The sequence below is a fragment of the Sylvia atricapilla genome, chromosome 5, assembly GCF_009819655.1.
Source record: "Sylvia atricapilla isolate bSylAtr1 chromosome 5, bSylAtr1.pri, whole genome shotgun sequence".
NCBI classification, from domain to species: Eukaryota; Metazoa; Chordata; class Aves; order Passeriformes; family Sylviidae; genus Sylvia; species Sylvia atricapilla.
Window position 1 is genome coordinate 70688603 of NC_089144.1, and position 17096 is coordinate 70705698.

The 17096-nt window shown below is 42.5% G+C and overlaps 1 protein-coding gene and 1 long non-coding RNA gene across 2 annotated transcripts; one reads left to right on the plus strand and one right to left on the minus strand.

The window, feature by feature from the left end:
• Positions 1 to 1175: 1175 nt before the first annotated feature.
• On the minus strand, positions 1176 to 2291 carry LOC136361867 (uncharacterized). The gene is made up of 2 exons (XR_010743699.1): positions 2014 to 2291; positions 1176 to 1942 (listed from the first exon to the last, which is right to left on the minus strand). It is a non-coding gene; the product is annotated as an uncharacterized lncRNA (long non-coding RNA).
• An 11-nt stretch (positions 2292 to 2302) lies between these two features.
• On the plus strand, positions 2303 to 12526 carry RBX1 (ring-box 1). The gene is made up of 5 exons (XM_066320086.1): positions 2303 to 2459; positions 4748 to 4826; positions 9652 to 9722; positions 10930 to 11015; positions 12347 to 12526. The coding sequence occupies exons 1-5, from the start codon at positions 2382 to 2384 to the stop codon at positions 12357 to 12359; spliced, it is 327 nt and encodes a 108-aa protein (XP_066176183.1). The 5' UTR covers positions 2303 to 2381; the 3' UTR covers positions 12360 to 12526.
• Positions 12527 to 17096: the final 4570 nt, after the last annotated feature.

Here is a 17096-nt window from a genome sequence, read left to right on the forward strand (position 1 = left end):
GTCTTTGACAACTGGGAGAGGGTTTGTCTCATTTTAATCCGGGCTAACCATATTCACAGCAGTTGTCACATATCACCTAGTCTGTCTCCCTGCCTTTTCAATCTGGCAGTCTTCTGTTTTTCCCCTGCATGTCCCAGAGATTTGAAAAGTGATCCATTCTTCAAAGCATCCCTGGTAATTTGGACCACTCCTTTTGAGACTGATGCCTTTCAAAGCTGCAGCCTTTCTTCCTGCAGCAGCTCCTGACAGCCCTCTATAACATATAGCCTTAAGAGGGGAAAACAGATTTGAGGAGATGCACTTTAACTAGGAGGAAAGACATTAGAGATGGCACTAAAACCAACAGAAAAGAGATTATTTCAAGCAAAGAAGGTAGCTTAGCCCTTTTTATGAAGTGCAGGACTATACTGTCACTAATTTCACTTTGCAAAGTGTACTGGAGATCTCTTAATGCACTTGTTGGTAAAATTGATCTGCATCCACAGATCTGTAAACATTAAGTATTAAACATGCATATGTGATATGTGTTCTGTCCTGCACCATGTTTACTATCTTTTTTTTTCCTAAAAACACTACTACCTTTTTAGCAAGACTTACCTGGAGATCTGCACTGCTACATTGTTTTTGATGCCAGATAAGGAAAGATAAATCCAGACCACATGATTGCTGGCTGCATGGCTTTACCTCATTGGCAACCACCTTGCCCTGGTGACATCAGCTGAGGTGGGGAGACTATAATTTTATACTACAGTAGTCACTTAAAGTGAAAATGATTGTCATCATCTCTCTGGTATGTGTATGCCCTTAGTCTGCATGTTTGATCAATGGTTTCTTAGTGAGAAATGTCCTACTGGAGATGTTGCCAAACACATTTAGTAATTAGGGTTAGAATTGATGCTTCTATTAATAAGAAATCTTGCAAATTCTGTTTTGAAAAGAGCTATTTTCTTGAAGGTGAGAAGTATATTTTCTCAAGCACCCAATTCCCATTTTCAAAATACTCCTTTGCAATATGGAGCAACACAACAGAAACCCGAATGTGTGCAGCTGCAATTTACAGCAATACAGATGCCTCATAACCAAGCAGCATCTGGAGAAAGGGGCAGTTCAGTGAAGTGGAAGATTTCCATGTAGGTAATGAAAGGCGTTAAAGGGTGTTTACATGGAGGAGGGCGTTTTTCTTCTTCAAACTTACCTTTATTGTCTGTGCCACTTTCAGGCTCAGCCTGATGCAGCAAATATTCAGGTATGTCCACAAGTCAAGGCACAAGTGTTACATATCTTTAAAACATTAATCCCAATCCAAATATTAAAATTATTCCAACACATTCAATGACAGCATCATCACATTCTTACTGCAGGACCCTACTTTAGGTTTGAATCTCTTTGGAGACTGCTGGACACCCTACTCCAGCAAGCACTGGGTCTCAGGGCAAAGCTGTATGCACACAGAAAGACGGGTACAAATGGAGCCTGACCAGAACAGTGCTGTTGGGCCCAAGGATTTACGAGAAGTAGAGTACAGATATTGCTTGCCTGTATCTATGCAGAGAATGGCCTTTTTGTGCTTCTACAACCTCCTCTTTCTCACATTCCTTGAGCAGCACAGTGTACAAACGGATTTAGAGGGGATGGCTCTGCAGAGAGATCGCATCTCCAGGGACCTGCGAAGCTGGGTGAAATTTCAAGAACTGCAGTTGTCCCGCAGGGGAGCGTGTTGCTCTCAGGTTCCGTACCGTGGCGAATACCACCACCGACCTGGGGAAGGTCCTGACGGAGGAAGCTCCCAGAACCAGCTCTCGTGCCTGTCGCGTCCATCCAAGAGAACAGGCAAGGCTCGGGCAGCTCTGGCAGCACCTTTAAATCCACGTTGATTGTGACTACTGTAAGCCCAAATCGCAGGCTTTAAGGTGCGCGTGCTGTCTCCAGCAATTCCGTATTCCTTTTTAAAAAAAATACGCTGGACTGCGGGAGAACAAAAGGGAGAACAAGCAGCGACACCACCGGCCCCACCTCGTCATGCATCAACTGCGGTGGGCGAAAACAAGTTAGAAGTTCATTGAGGGCTGAAGTGAAGAGGGCAGGGAGGCAAATCCCAAGAGATCGTACAAGACGCCGCACCGAGAGCCCAGACGCCGGTAACACACTGACGAGGCGACTCGGCGCGGCCCCGCCCTGGCGGCCGCCCTCAGGAGCGCGCTCACGTGACCGCGCTCACGTGACCGCGCCTTCAGCCGCGCGCCGGACGGCGTCTGGGGGAGGCGGTGCTAGAGGGGGTGCGGCCATAAGCTGACCCCGCCCACAGCCCCCCTCCTCCAGCCCCCCTGCCCCGCCCTGCCGCGCATGCGCGCGGAGCCGCACGGGCCGATCACGAACCCAAAATGGCGGCCGCAATGGATGTGGACACCCCCAGCGGAACCAACAGCGGCGCCGGCAAGAAGCGCTTCGAAGTGAAGAAAGTGAGACCCTGCTGGCGCGCTCCTGCGGCTGCTCTCGGAGGGACGAGGGGAGTGGGGCTGGCCTGATGCCGGCGAGCGGGACGGAGAAGGGGGCAACTTCCCGCTCCCCTCACGGAGCTGGCTGCCCGGCTCCGCACCGGAGCTGTGGGAAGGGCGAGGCGAGGCCTGCGGGGAATCCTGGCGTGCGTCCTAGCCAATGAGCGGGGCCGGCCGCCGCACGTGCAGCCCGAGCTGGCCAATCAGCGGGCGCGGTTGGCGGGGGCGGGAGGAGGAGCGGGGGCGCCGACGGGGCCGTGCCGCTCGGGGGATGCGCCGCTCGGGCCTCCGCCGCTCGCTTCCCTCGGACGCTGCCGCCCCGACGGACTTCGGCTACTGTATCCAGAGCCTCTGGGCAGCTCGGGCCGGCGGGCAGCGCTAGAGTGCTTCCGCCTCCCCGTCATCCCCGCCCTCTGTGGCCCAGCCGCCTGGGCTGCCCCGTGTGCTGCGCAAAATGCTTTCTCCAAATGGCTGTGGCTGAGGTTTTTTTTCCTCCTTCTTATTTAAATCGAGCCATGACAACGTGTTGGTGAGCAGATGTTCTCATGCCGCCCTGGCTTTGCCTCCTCGCTCAGAGCAGCCATAGTATCACTCTCCTATCCAGTGCCACCAGTTTGTCAGCTGGGCCACAGTAATGGCTCGACGCTCTTCAGGAGGGTGTAGAGAAGCAGGGACAAGTGTGGGCTTGTACTAAAGTATAATTTGAGGAAAAGTGACCCCTAGACTAAATACCAGTAAACATTTCCAGTGATTCCTGCTTGTAGATGAGTTTGTTTGAAATGCAGCCGTCATCGGTGATGATGGAAACCCCTGGATCTGTGCTGAAGAAAGAGTTTGGGTGACATAATTGCTTGTGCTTTGGAAATAGGGACAGATATAATGAGAGTGGTAGGAAATGGCATTTGTGTGTCAGTGGCATTCCTCCTCTCCAGTAAGGTACCAATACTTTTGTTGCATGTGTGGCTCAGAACAAATGGGTGGGCCGTCAGAGTAGACCATGATGGGACAAGGGATTAAGTACTGGAGTGTATGGGAGAGATAAGAATGCTGAGAACTTTTATCTTAGCTGCCTTGAAGTATGGATGAAGTCCATGAGAGATGAGTACCTCAGCCAGAAGGCCAGCTAGACTTGAAGTTGGAAGATTGGGAAAAAAATGAGATCACTACTGGTGCATGTCCTAAAAGGTCCAGTAATATTGTGAATACTTTTTTATATCGGTACTAATGAAAAATTGAAGGGCTTATCAAAGTCCTGTACTGCCTGTCAGTACTTGGAAGTCAGCTTTCCTCCTTTAGTGTCCCAAACTGAGGGAAAGCAGTGATAACATTGAGATGGAAATGGAACACAGTAGAGAAGATTTACTATAGTACAGTCAATGCAAATATATACTGAAAAAAATGTAAGGAGGGGAAAAAATCTATACTACTTAGGTAGTAAATGAAAATTATCCCCATTACCAGTACAATATTTTGGATTGCTTTGGATGTTGAAGGCAGGCCCGTTTATTTAATAAGTTTACAAAAGACCTGATTGCGGGTTTTGTCTGGAGGAATAAAAAGGTACCATGTTCTTCTGCATAGCTTGCCCTAAAGTCCTCAAACCCTTCCCCTGAAGTAGCATGGGACAGTGCTATTACTTTTTTTTATATATGAAGTAAGTCTTTGAGGGGTTGACTTGGTACTACTTTGAAATTTTTATATCCAGCCTTGCTGGTAGGTTGTTGCTTATTAACCTTTTGTAGGGAAGATTATTCAGGATTCAGTGGAGAGTACCATTAGACATTTAGTTCTTGACTCCAGCTGCTCTGAAAGGTGATTACTAGAAGAACTGCTGCAAATAACAGGAATTCCTCTGAACAAAAATGGCATCTGGATTGGTCTTTCTCAATTCCTTCAGAATTGAGGATTTGGCATGAGCAGCATCCTTGCCATTGGATCTTGAATAGGAATCCAAATGTTTGCATTTGTTTCACAAGAAAAAAGGAAGCAAGGAGGGGTGGACTGTGGGAGTTACTTTGTTTTTGAGGTGAGCTGGAGACATTGTGTCTGGAAGGTTTGTGAGAGGAATATACCACTGCTTCCTAGTAACCTGAACTCATGATGAGGAATTAGTCTGGACTTCTAAGATTTGGGTTTTTTTCTTTAAATATCCCAGCTTTTCTGTTTCAAAAATACATGGGATCTTGAAGAATATGGATGATTCTTTCCACTGTAAATTGACTATGTTTTTCTTTTTCCCCCCTCTTCTCCAGTGGAATGCCGTAGCTCTGTGGGCATGGGACATTGTGGTTGATAACTGTGCCATTTGCAGAAACCACATTATGGATCTATGTAAGTAAATGGGGGGAACACAGTTTGGGCTTGTATGTGATAAACAGCTGAAATTACCCCAGCTGAGGATATAATTCAGCAAAACTTTCAGTTAGTAACTAACTCTTCTGCTAATCTCTGTTTTGTGTAATGCTGGAGTCTCATAGTCTGTTTTTGTCACCTTTGTCACCATACTGCTTCTCCCTCACCCTTCTCTTGTGAAGGGTAAGATCACTTGATGCCAGATCACTTGATGCCAGACATGATGCTGCTGAGTGTATTTTGAATGCAACAAAGAAGAAAAGGAGCAATAATAAAGAGGAACTGAAATGATTCAGGGTTGAGAGGTATTGCTTACCAAGAGAGGTATTATATTTCAGGGGTTGCTATGAGTGTCAACTTCTTGATGATACTCATTAAGATGAAGTCATGTAACACTCTCTGTGTCTGTGTCTGGCAAGGAAAGGCATGGACCAGCAAATTAATTTGACTCCTCGTTCTGTAAAACATACCTTGCATAACCAACTTAGCACTTACTCACTTAAAAAGGAGAATAATCAAATGCCAAAATGAAGACATTCATTGCTAGTATTGGTTTGATTTTTTTTTCTGTATAATCTTGATGGTTCATTTCTATCATGAAATAGGTCTGCATGCATGATGTCATTGTTTTCAGTCCCTTAGAGTATTGGTATTGAGTACAAACCCATTTTTTTTCTCCTCAAAAATGACAAAGTACTGTTGGCACCATAACTGTTAATATTGTTTCAATCATGAGGGACAGAAGACCTTTTAACATACCCCAGATAGACAAAAATATGAGGCTGGTGGAACCCCTCAAAACAAGCCTAGTGCTTGGGCATGGCCTGTCCTGATCCCATTGGAATAGTTTTGTTGCACCTTGATTTTATGTGATCACCCTTGGAACCATTAATATTGGCAACCTCCTGTCAGTATGGAAATAAAACACTTCAGAAAAATGAGACTTCGAGTTTATAGAAACAGCTACTGAGGGATGCACCTGATTTTACTTCATATTTAAATAATAATTGCAAAATTACTTTCAGAAGCTTTATTTGTATGGGGTTGGTTTTTTGGTTTGTTTTTTTGTTTGTTTGTTTGTTTTTAATATATAAAGCGAAAACACACCCTAACACACTGGTCTGAAAATGGGTTAAGCCAGGTTCACTTCTCTTCTTGGGGACAGATATGTTTGTATTTTGAGCCAGCTACTGCCTATCTGTCCTTCAGTTTATTCTTGGTTGTTAGACAGGGAGTGATAACACTAAAAAGAATAGGGATTATGAAATAAGTTGAGGTTCTTTAATGTAAAAATTTCCTTTTTAAGTGACTCTAACCTGTACCATCTTGGAAAGAAGTTTCAAAAGAAGGTGGACACTGGACTATGACTTAGTCTCTCAGGTTTATAATATATTAGAGAGGAAAGCATTTTGCTGGCAGGCAACTAGAATTTCAAAGATTTATTAGAACGTAAGTTACATTTATAGAATTTACAAATGTGTAGAATAAATGTATAAGATCATGTAATTCAAGATAATTACTCGTGATAAGAGGGATATCTTTTTAGATAGGAGATGCTGGTGTGTTTCATTCTATCAATCTGCCTCAAAATTAATTGTACCTTCCATGACAGACCAAATATAGTCTCATATATTTGCAATATTTTTAAAAAATAGCAAATAGGACATAAGGGATGAAGAAGAGCTGTGGAAGAGCTGTAAGGAGAATGGACAAATGCCATTTTTCAGTGGTAAATTTTGTTTATCAGTTCTTAAAATATTTTAAAAAGTCCTACCAATATGTGGGTGAGGGTTGGGAGTATATAGGTAGATTAGGAAAAGCAGTAAAGGAAAAAGGCATTGGTAATTTTTTTTCTTTTTTGAGTTGTTCAATCATAACATGTTATTATATTTTATGAGCAATGTTATGAGTAGCCTGGACTGCAAATGATGGACTAAAATTGACAGCATACAGAGTAGAAAGGATATCTAAATTGGTATTCTGAGATCAGTGTTGGCTCTGGATTTGCTTACTTCCTTGTTACAGATCATTAATGTTGTTAAAAATCTCTTCAATTAGATTTTCAAACATAAGATGTGAAGTGATGGCAAATTGAGAAAAAAATAATAGAATGTGCAGGGAAGAACAACACAAGATTCTATTTGATAAAATGCAGGATACAAATGTCTCCCACTCCTAGCAATGAAGAGAAACCTAGAATGGGAAGACACTACAAGAATGATAAGTAATGCCAGTCATGGTAATGAAAGTTTAATAATGTTGTAAAGTCAGGCGTCAATGTGAAGGTGTCGTGCAGCTCTCCCCATGTGTGTGCCTTATGACTTGCTGATCATGTGAGTCAAAGGATCCCCCCTACCCTCAGTTTGGTTTGTGTTCAGTGTACAGAAGGAATGAGAAGATTTTCAGTGTTTTGGTTTCATTCTTCTCTGGAGAGACCCAGATTCTCTTTAGATTTTACTTTAGTCTTACTTCAAAGGCTTGCTCTCTGGTGCTGTCACTGCAACTGGTAAGTTGGGGAGTGTTAACAGTGTGTTTAGTATATTGGATTATCTTCTGGTCTAAAATACGTAATGGCTTATTGTAGTAAAATGACCAGTATAGCTTTGAACTGTGTAAAATGTGCCATCAAAATACTGTCCTCTTGCTTTGATGGTAACATGCAAAGTACCATGAATCCAGCTTCACAAAGATAGATATGTTGCATAGAATTCAGAAAAGAATCTCAGTAATATTAGATGGATTTGGTTTGGATTTCTTGTTGTGTAAACATACAGGTGATTTCTGCAATAGAAAATGCATAGGAAGTGGGCTGCTTCTTACAAAGTCACGATTCAAAAGCTGCCATATAAGATTCATTTCCACAACTCCTTGAGTTGAAATGTTTCCATTGCATCTTTCACAATTATTTACAGGTATTTCAGGTCTTAGCTGTATCTTTCCATCCTCACTTACAGATACTCTGTCAAAAGCAAGGCAATAGAAGAGTCATTCAGTATTCCTCCAGTACCAGTTACTATCTGACTTTGACAGCTTCTTTTGGGTCAGCAGATGGTAGATAGCTTCTCTTTCTTTCAAGAGCCAGGATCATCAGCTTTCATTCTAGGATGGAGATGGTCCATGTGTTTTATTTGTTATTTGGAGCTTTTTTAATTTGTTGATATATTGTCCTTTCCTGAAGTGAAGCAAGTAGCAGACCAAAAAGTGCTTCAGCTTTTGGGAGGCCCTTTTTTGGCACCCAAAGGTAGCAGTGCTAGCAGTAGTCTCCAGCATGTTTGATGAGGGAGCTAAAAATCTGGGTGTCTTGTTGGAAGGGCTTTCCACCTCGACCAGAGAACTCCTCCTCAAACACTTCCACCAAAGTTCGTCTGTCCTCTAACTTTTGGGACTGTCATGCTTCAGACTGTCAGTGCAAGTTTAGGTTTGTTAGTGAAAGTTTAAGTAACACTGAAATGAATGTTAGCTGCTTCTTTTCCTTACCTAAACCATCTTTCTTCCCTCTCACTCCCAGGCAAAATACAGAGTCCTTTTAAATCCTGAAAAATTAAAAATTGTGTTCATGCAGCTCTAATGTTGGGGCCTCTTAGAGAGGAACAATAACAACAAAAAAGACAAAATTATATAAAAAATGGACTGATGGACTTCATGTCTAATATGCCCAATATTTTGTTTTCAACAGGGAAGGAGAAGAAACAAAATAAGTATATTGTGTGCTGTAGTATTTTCCGTGCTTTCAGCAGAGGCTTTCTGAGTTAAATTTTGCTTACTCTTTGACTTTTCTCCCTTCAGATGAATTTCCTCATCTTTTTGTACTAAACATCTTCTCACCAGTATCTGTTACTCTACAAACTCTGGCCAGATATTTTAAAGTTAATATACTATGCCCCATGACCATGAGTCTATACTGCAGTAACTGTAAGATTGTTGCAATGATCTCAAGTGTAGAATTTTATACAAGTATCCAAAGTAATTGAAGTTCTTCAAGGATTTTGAGCATCTTCCATATTCTTAATTTGATTTAGTTTTATTGCTGTATGTATTGAGAAATTCAGGAATTAAGACATCAGACCTTTCAAGAAGTACCATTTTGTTTTCTTCTATAGACAGGCAAGGGACTGAGCTTTGGACTTCCTGCTGTGGAATATCATATCTTTTATGTAAACCCTATGATAAATACAGATTCACTCAATTCTTGCAGAACAGCTGTTTTTACTGAGTTTCTTTAGACATCAGTCTTGTTTTAAGTAGTTCCTCATGACCAAGGTTAATTGACATCTCTTACATCAGAGAAAAAATGAGCTTTTATTTTGTCCACCTCTGCACCTGAAAAGTGTGAAAAATGGAGAAAGGGATGAATGGGGCAGAACAAACAGAGATCACATTTTTTAGCCAAACCTGTGGGATTCGAAAGTTTCCAAATCTTTAATTGGTGAATCAAATTCCTTTTCCTCTAAGCATGTTCAAGCACACAATGAGTGAACAGAGAATTGGAGCTCATTCAGACGTCTTCTTTGCCAGGAAAAAAAAAAATCTGCAAAACAAGAAAGCAGCAAGCCCATGTATTGAGTTCTAAGCTGATCATCTATCAGCAGATCATTTTTAATCATTTGAGCTTGACTCTTAAAGAAGGCATCCTTTAGCAAGAACATTAAACCATACACATTAAACCATAGCTCTTGATACTTTCTGGTATGTTAAATACCACAAAAGAGCTCCTCCTCCCCTGCCTGCATTTGCTGTTATGAAGGAATCTACTGGTTAGTGTTGCATGTACATCTTCAACTCCTGTGTATCTTTGTTTTCACAGGCATAGAATGTCAAGCCAACCAAGCCTCGGCTACCTCTGAGGAGTGCACAGTTGCATGGGGCGTCTGCAATGTAAGGAAAACTTCTGTTGTGTGGGGTGATGTTCTCCTCCTTTTTTGAAGATGTGGGACAGAAAGATTCTGTGGCATGTTTCACATAATCACAGAGATAAGAATTTTAAAGTCCTTATAATGTAGAGAGAGAGAAGAAAATGAGAGATGGAGATATGTAATAAGACACAGAAACAAAGGGAGGAAGATAAGCCTTAATTTTTTATTTTTTTTTACAGGAATAATAGATCTTTCATTCTGAGCATGATTTTCCTGATCATGATTTGCCTAGGAGTTATACCTTTTTCTTTCCCCCAGTAATAGGATCACTTGGATGTCAACCTGCTTGATTTGTCTATGTGCAGGCTAATTCAACAAGTCAGTCTAGGGTAACCAGGTCTTTTGCTTCCAGTTTTGGGGGAAGATCAAGTGAATTGGTCCACTAGTATGTGAACTCCAAACTTGAATACCTTGCTAGCCTGGGCCTGAATTGGAAAATAAACTATTTCACAGTGGAGTAATTTCCTGATCCTCAGTCGCTTTTTTACTGTGCTGTGGGATTGAGTTACAATGTGATAATGCTGAAACAGGACAATAAATGTTGCAATTCTGGTTGCAGAGGACAAGAGCAAAATTTTTAACCATGTCAGGATATTCTAGTATCAAAATTATTTTGTTATGTGTGAGAGTCACCACAAGTGGAACCTTGGTTTTAAGTAGCTTTATGGGGTAAGAGAAAGGATGCCCTTATTAAACACATAAATTAGTTTTCTTTCTGTTTTTTCTTTCTAATTTTGCAAATTCCTTTTTATTCAGGCTCTGGTATCTCCTGCAAACTGACAGAAAGATTCCTTCAGCATGTATACATTCATGTCATCCCTGCTACTCACTCTGAAATCCTCTTTTTACTTTCTGATTATGCTTCTTATCAGCATCTGCTCTGCCAATTTTAGCAGCTGCTAAACTCTACACTCCCTCCTTCATCAGAAGTCAGTCAGTTGCCACTGCATGCACTGTGGAACAGGCTCCCTGCTGCTCTTTCACTAATATTTCCTCCTCTCTGAAAATGTGCATCAATTCCTTGGTGTTTATTGGGTAATTGACTGATCAGCTGTCCCCACTTTTGCCTGAAAACTCTTGCTACTCTCTTCTTACCGTGATGCTTTCAGTGGTAGTTTTCACATTGAGATGCATTCATACATTCTGAAATGATGCGATCTGTCTTCCAGCACGCTTTCCACTTCCACTGCATCTCCCGCTGGCTCAAAACTCGCCAAGTATGTCCACTGGACAACAGGGAATGGGAGTTCCAAAAGTAAGTATCCTGCACAGGTTTCAAGATGAAAAGTTCACTTGTCCTGTAAATATAAATGATCAGTGTCAGATTGGTGTGTCTGAGGGCAGAGTTGCTGTTCAGGGGGCTTCTTTCCTTAGTCAGCTGGTTCTAAGTGAGCTCTGAAGGAAGTCCGAACAGCTGTGGGGTATGTGGGAGCTGTTAACAAGTAGAGGTTTCTACTGACATTCTCACGAAAGAATGGAGAGCACGAGAGAAATGGAATTAGCTAGAAGTTGAGTCTCAGGTAGATACTGTGCTGCTGCATGAGCAGTTTGTGTTTAGAGGATGACCTGAATTCAGCTGCTTGGGTTACAAAGTGGTTCTGCTGAGGTGCTAGACATCTTATTGGGTCCCCTCTGTTATCTGATGATTTATTTTATAACTCTGATAGCCTCAGAGATTAATACAGCTGATTCCCTATTATTTGGAAGTCAAGTGTCCATGTAGCCATTCCTGCAGCTTTGTCCCATTTATTTATAATTGCTCTATTGTTTGTTTTATTTAATGCTTTTTTAAACTCTCATGTTAAGAATAGTAGTAGGAGATTCAAGAATGGGTTTTTGAGGGAGAATCATATTTTGAGAGGTAATTATCCATTAAGAATAGTTAGGAAGTTTGCCTATTGCTTCATTCTTCACCATTGATCTACTAATCTTTTCTTAACTGTGGATTGTTCCTCTCCCCACCCACTTAAAAAAAAAAAAAAAAAAAAAAAAAAAAAAAAAAAAAAAGTCTAGTCAGAGTCCAGACTAAAACAAAGCAAAACAGGTTATTATAACTTGAGGACTGTGTTTGGGCTCTGGTACACAGTCAGTTGTGCAAATCATCATTGACGTGACAGCTGAATTACTATAGTTTTGACATTAAGATGCTTTCCTGAACTCTCAATGAAAACTGAGTCCATGTTGCCTGGCTAATCACTTCATATTGCAGGGCAGCATGGTGAGAAATGGAGACATGAATTAATATCTTCTGATGTGTGCTCACTGTTACTTCTGGGGCTGTGACAAGCTTTGGCCTTGTTTAATGCCAGATATATTTGAAGTGGGATTCAGGGCAAAAGATAACTGGTACTGAGATCTCTTGCACATGGTGTTGTGGATTGCTCAGGCTGTCTTCTAGCTGGTGTCTGGGTAGACTTTTAGGGAAAGTGAAATGTGGAGAACTTCCTAAGATCTCTTTAACAGCATTTCACCTTCATCCCATTTACATGTTAATTATACTGTGGTAGAATGAAAATAAATCCACCCAAACCAGCACTCCTATGAATTGTAATTTTTAAAAAAGTATAACATATTATCTATTTACAGGTATGGACACTAGAGAGATGGTCACACGCTTCTTGTTATGTCATCAAACTCAGTTGTTCTCGTCACTATAGGTTTGTTTTAGTGACTTGGAAAGTCAGTAATGTATATGATTCTTCTTTCATGCTAATTTCTTCCTATTGTATACCAATGAATAAAGTCTTGCTGGAGCTTCCTGTCAAAGTTTTTTGTCTTGTTTTCAAGAGCAGGCAGTAGGAGCATGAGGGAGGACAATTATCTGCAGACCAGGGACTTAAGCTAAGCTTAACTCTTTAGCTGGGCAGTGCTTCTGTTTTGCCATGCCAGGCTTTTGACAGTGATTTCGGTCCTACTCCCACACAACATAGAACCACACCTTTGGCTCACTGAGGTTGATATTAAACTCCATTGTGTAGTACAGTGGGTGCAGGACTTGGCCTGGATATGAGTAGTTTATGCAAATAGTTTATTGTGGAGACATGCTTTATTACAGCAGAGTTGAAACGATGATCTATACTATTAGGGGTTGTGTCATCATTAGAAACTATTGTCTCACTTCTGCTCTTGAGTTTGACTAGATCATTTCCCCTGCAGAGGAAATTTTCACTAGCTTCCCAGTTCCAACTGTTTAGTTTTGGGGAACAGAAATGGGATGTCACTTTTTGTCAGTGTTCATAAAGCAACTATACACAACATTATATGCATTATATAAGCAACTATATACAACATAAAGCAGTATAAAGCAGTAGTGTTCATGAACACTATTTCATGTGTTGAGTGAAAGTGAACTCAGGAAGTTCATGTGCTAGGTTGGCTGGAAAGCTAAAAGTAAGCAGTATATAAGCAAATCAATTCTTGGTTGGCTTTCTAGTGGTATTTTTCCCAGTTCAAGTCCAACTGGCCGAAAATCATTCATATGAAAACCACATAATGTTCTGTTTGGTGTATCCTCTGCCAAATGGCCTGGTATCCTGCTCACTGCATCAAATTTTGCCCTCTGTCAACAGCCTCAACAGATGCTAGGAACTGAAACAGCATCCAAGAAATTCTTCTGCTACAAAAGGCTGCCTCCTTATATCAGCAGGGGTAGACATGGCAGATTTCTGTCCTTGGCTATTCATGATGCCATCTTTGGATGTAATTTTTTTGCTAGTTACTGAGGATGGGAAATTTGATAGCTGATGTTACACATTAGTGTACTGCAGTGATAACAGATAAAGATGGGCATTGACAACCAAAAACTTGCAGGTCTTTCAGTAATTTCTTGGGCTTTCTCTAATCTGCAGCATGTAAATGTCAGGATTAGTTTATTAGTTCATGTCATTGCTCTGAATTTATATGGCTCACTGTTTACCACCCTTAAGAAGAAAACAGGAACAAGTAGGACTTAGAAGAGTTTATAGCTAGACAGTTTATTTACCGTGTTTCTTGGTAGAAAGCTCATCCTAAATTTGCCGGGTAGTTTTGGTGATGGAGGCAGAAAGGGAACAGAAAGAGGAGGGGGAAGATGATCTTAACAGTGGTCAAAGTATTCATCCAAGCAACAGGGTATCCAGGTTCAATACCTCTCCCTGAAATATGAACTCCTATTTAATGTCCTGTCGAGAAGAGTGAAATGTCAGATGTCCTTGGTTTTGACTGTCCATTTTGTTTGCAGTGTTTGGTTTTTCAGGACCTGGTACCCAGATGCTCACCAATTTGTATCCTCGAGAACTTTGTTTTGGATCCAGCTACATCTTCTGATTCATCCCCCTTTTGTCTGTGCATTTTGCCCTGAGCATGTTTCTTTTAGCTGGAGACAGACACATTTTCCTCTCCTCTGTGGCTTCGTGTGCATTTGCTTGAGGCTGTGCCTGCAGAAGGACAAGGGAGTTTGGTATTTTTTGTTGCCTTTTTTTTGATGTACCCTCCAAATGACTGGCTACAAGCACTCTCCACTAAACACCCTTTGAAACTCTGCTCTGCTGCTGTGCGTAAAGCTGTTAAATTTGATTTCAGATTGCTTTTATAGTGTCTGTCCTAAACCTGGTTTTCCCAAATGGAAAAATACAGAGTGTAAAGCACTAATTTTTTACATACCCAGTGAAGAAAATCCTTTTTCAGCTGCTGCCTGGTGCAGTGGCCCTGCTGCCACTTCCCCTGCTGCAAAGGTGATGAGCCATGGCTGCTGCAGCACTGTTTTCTGTAGTGCATTAAGGGTTGTGTATGGAGAGACGAGGAAAAGCTTCAGCAGGTAACCTCAGAGAGAAGCTGTGTGGTACAGGCAGCACCAGGTGAAGGTACAAGAGATCTCTTTTATCCAAAGGCACAAAGTGCCCCATTTCCCCAGGGAGTGCTTGCTTGCTCGGGCTGGTATCGCTCTGTCCTAACTTCTACTGTTCAGCCTCTCCACCTCTGCAAGATGTAGGAGAAAGCCCATTTATTCCCACTTCCTTTTTTCCTGAAGCAACAATCATTTTTGACTATGGCTTCCCCTTTTTGCAAAATACAGAGAGCCTCTTGGGGAGGAAGGAGGAATAGGGCACATTTCTAAGTATCCTGTGGGGAAGATTGGTGCACAGGGGAGAAAAGACCATGTCAGTGCCCATTTGCCCATCCTATAAATGGAGAACACATTTGAACTGTGGATTTGAAAATAAAATCAGGAGAGAATGACAGTTAAAACTGCAGAGAACAGTGTATCCTGCAGCTGCGTGGCTTAGAGAAAAACAAATCACTGTAGACCTGCAGTGGAGCAGAAGGTAATTTTGACATTTCTGATTCTTTCTACAAGTCTCTCAGCTGAAGCAGGCTGTGTTGCTGAGCAGGCCCTGGCAGAGAACAGCCAAAATGACCAGATAGTGATTTCCTTGTTTGCCTTTTGCAAAGGAGACTATGAGCTCCAGGTACTGTGTGGCATCAGCTGTACTTCATGTGCCAAATCCCTCAGTGGTCTTGCATTAAAATGCCAGGATCAGGAGACAATATTACACCATGATGACACAGCACACTGGGCTGCTTGGAAGTAGGAGGGGATGGATAGGAATTTTTCTGTCAAAATCACTACAGACTGTACATTTAAAAAGTGCCAGGCTGTCAGGAGAATGCTGGTTGAAAAATGTCTGATGTCTGAGAAAAATGGCTGAAGCCTCAACCAGTTTGCCAGGTTTGTATCAACACACAATGGAGTGAACTTCATCGTGTCCTGCCGCAGTCAGGGGTGGATTATCTGTGGAGATACAGCTGTTTGGGCTGGGATGAGGAAGCTTTGCAATTGCTTTGCATGGTCCTGTGCAAATACCATTTGCAAGGGAGTCCCAGGAGCTGCTCCTACTTCTCCAGGTCAGGTGTGATAGTGAAAACCCAACCACACATAGAAAATACACCTTTGAGTGTAGAGTTGTATCTGTGCAGGTAAGAAAAGGACCCATGGCTGTCATCTCTGTTCCACTATCTCCTGATAAGGAAGCTAATGGCATCCCCAAGTGGTCTGGAACGACATCAGCAGAGCTGATGTGAAGATGAGCTAAGCAGCACTGGTGGTGTGTGAGCTGCAGCTAAGCCTGTGTACGCAGAGAGCTGAGCTTCCAGGAGGGGAGCACCCACTTGGGAAGATCTGCACTCTTTCTGAAAAACTGCCTCCTCCAAAGGCATCAAGGGCAGAGAATGGCAGTAACACTGTAGCCCTGCTTCGTGCCTGACATGTTTTGGTTTTCTGAAATTCCTTTCCCAGGGAATTTTCTGTAAATAAGAGACATGTTTACATTCTTTCCCTAGGAGGGACTTCTCTTGATGTCCCTCTGGTCTGACCAATGTGATTGAAGAGGTTTGTCTTCTTGTCACCAATCAAATTGGTCTGTGTAGAATAGTAGTATAAAGGAAAGAGACTTCCTGAGAATAAAGGAGTCCCTTTTTCAGCCTTCTGAAGTCGGAGTTTTTGTGTTGTTGTGGTGTACAATAGCAACATAACACCACTTCCCTGACTGACACTGCCATGAGTTTCATTCCTTGAGCTAAAAAGCAGCAGCCTGGAATGGGGGGAAGATAACTCAGAGATGGGCAGAGGCAGAGACCAAGACTAAGTCTCTGTGATTTCTCCCATTGTCAGGCATGCAAGGAGATGTTCTGGAGGATGGTACACAAGCTCTTCCTTTTGTCAGTATGGGGGTGATCCACATTGTGTTTGGGCAGCAGGAATGTGGTGCTGTCATGAGACAGCAGAAGGGCACTTGTAAGGTGTGAAGCTGATGTCTGTGAAGCATTGCCTGGCCAACACACTGCCAGCCCTCTCCTGGACCACCATGAACTCTCATCCTTCTGCCCTATGGCACTGCTTTGCCATCCAACAAAGGGATGAAACCCTGGGCACTGTAAGAGGAGGCACTGGCACCCCAGGCTGCTCACCCCAGCCTGGGTGACAGCCATCACTGCCTGGAGATCCCCAGGCCATGGCTGGAGAAAAAGAGGAGGAGGTGACACTGCTGAGGGTATTTTTGTATAGCAAAATACTCTGGGGCCTGGAGGGGAAGAGGAGGATCGGTATAGAGAAGCATCCTTTGCCTCCCTGCTTTGCTCACTACCTTCTCCCCACAAAACCTGTGGGAAGAGCGAGCTCTTTCCTGCTTTTGCTTTTCCTCACAAACTCCCTCTGCCAATATCGCTGCTGGTTTAATCTGCTGTGAGGAAACACACCATTTCCCCACCACAGGCTCCATACATTGCTCAGTTTTCCTCCCCAGTGCAGTAGGCTTTGCAGTAAGCCTGTTGTTGCTCACCACAGGGTACCTTGGTGCAT

What these genes read in the sequence shown, in the direction of transcription:
- RBX1 (XM_066320086.1), top strand. Translation starts at nt 2,382, where the DNA reads ATGGCGGCCGCAATGGATGTGGACACCCCCAGCGGAACCAACAGCGGC. An exon ending in AAACCACATTATGGATCTAT is followed by an intron (nt 4,827 to 9,651) that starts GTAAGTAAATGG and finishes TTGTTTTCACAG; the next exon opens with GCATAGAATGTCAAGCCAAC. An exon ending in TTGCATGGGGCGTCTGCAAT is followed by an intron (nt 9,723 to 10,929) that starts GTAAGGAAAACT and finishes TCTGTCTTCCAG; the next exon opens with CACGCTTTCCACTTCCACTG.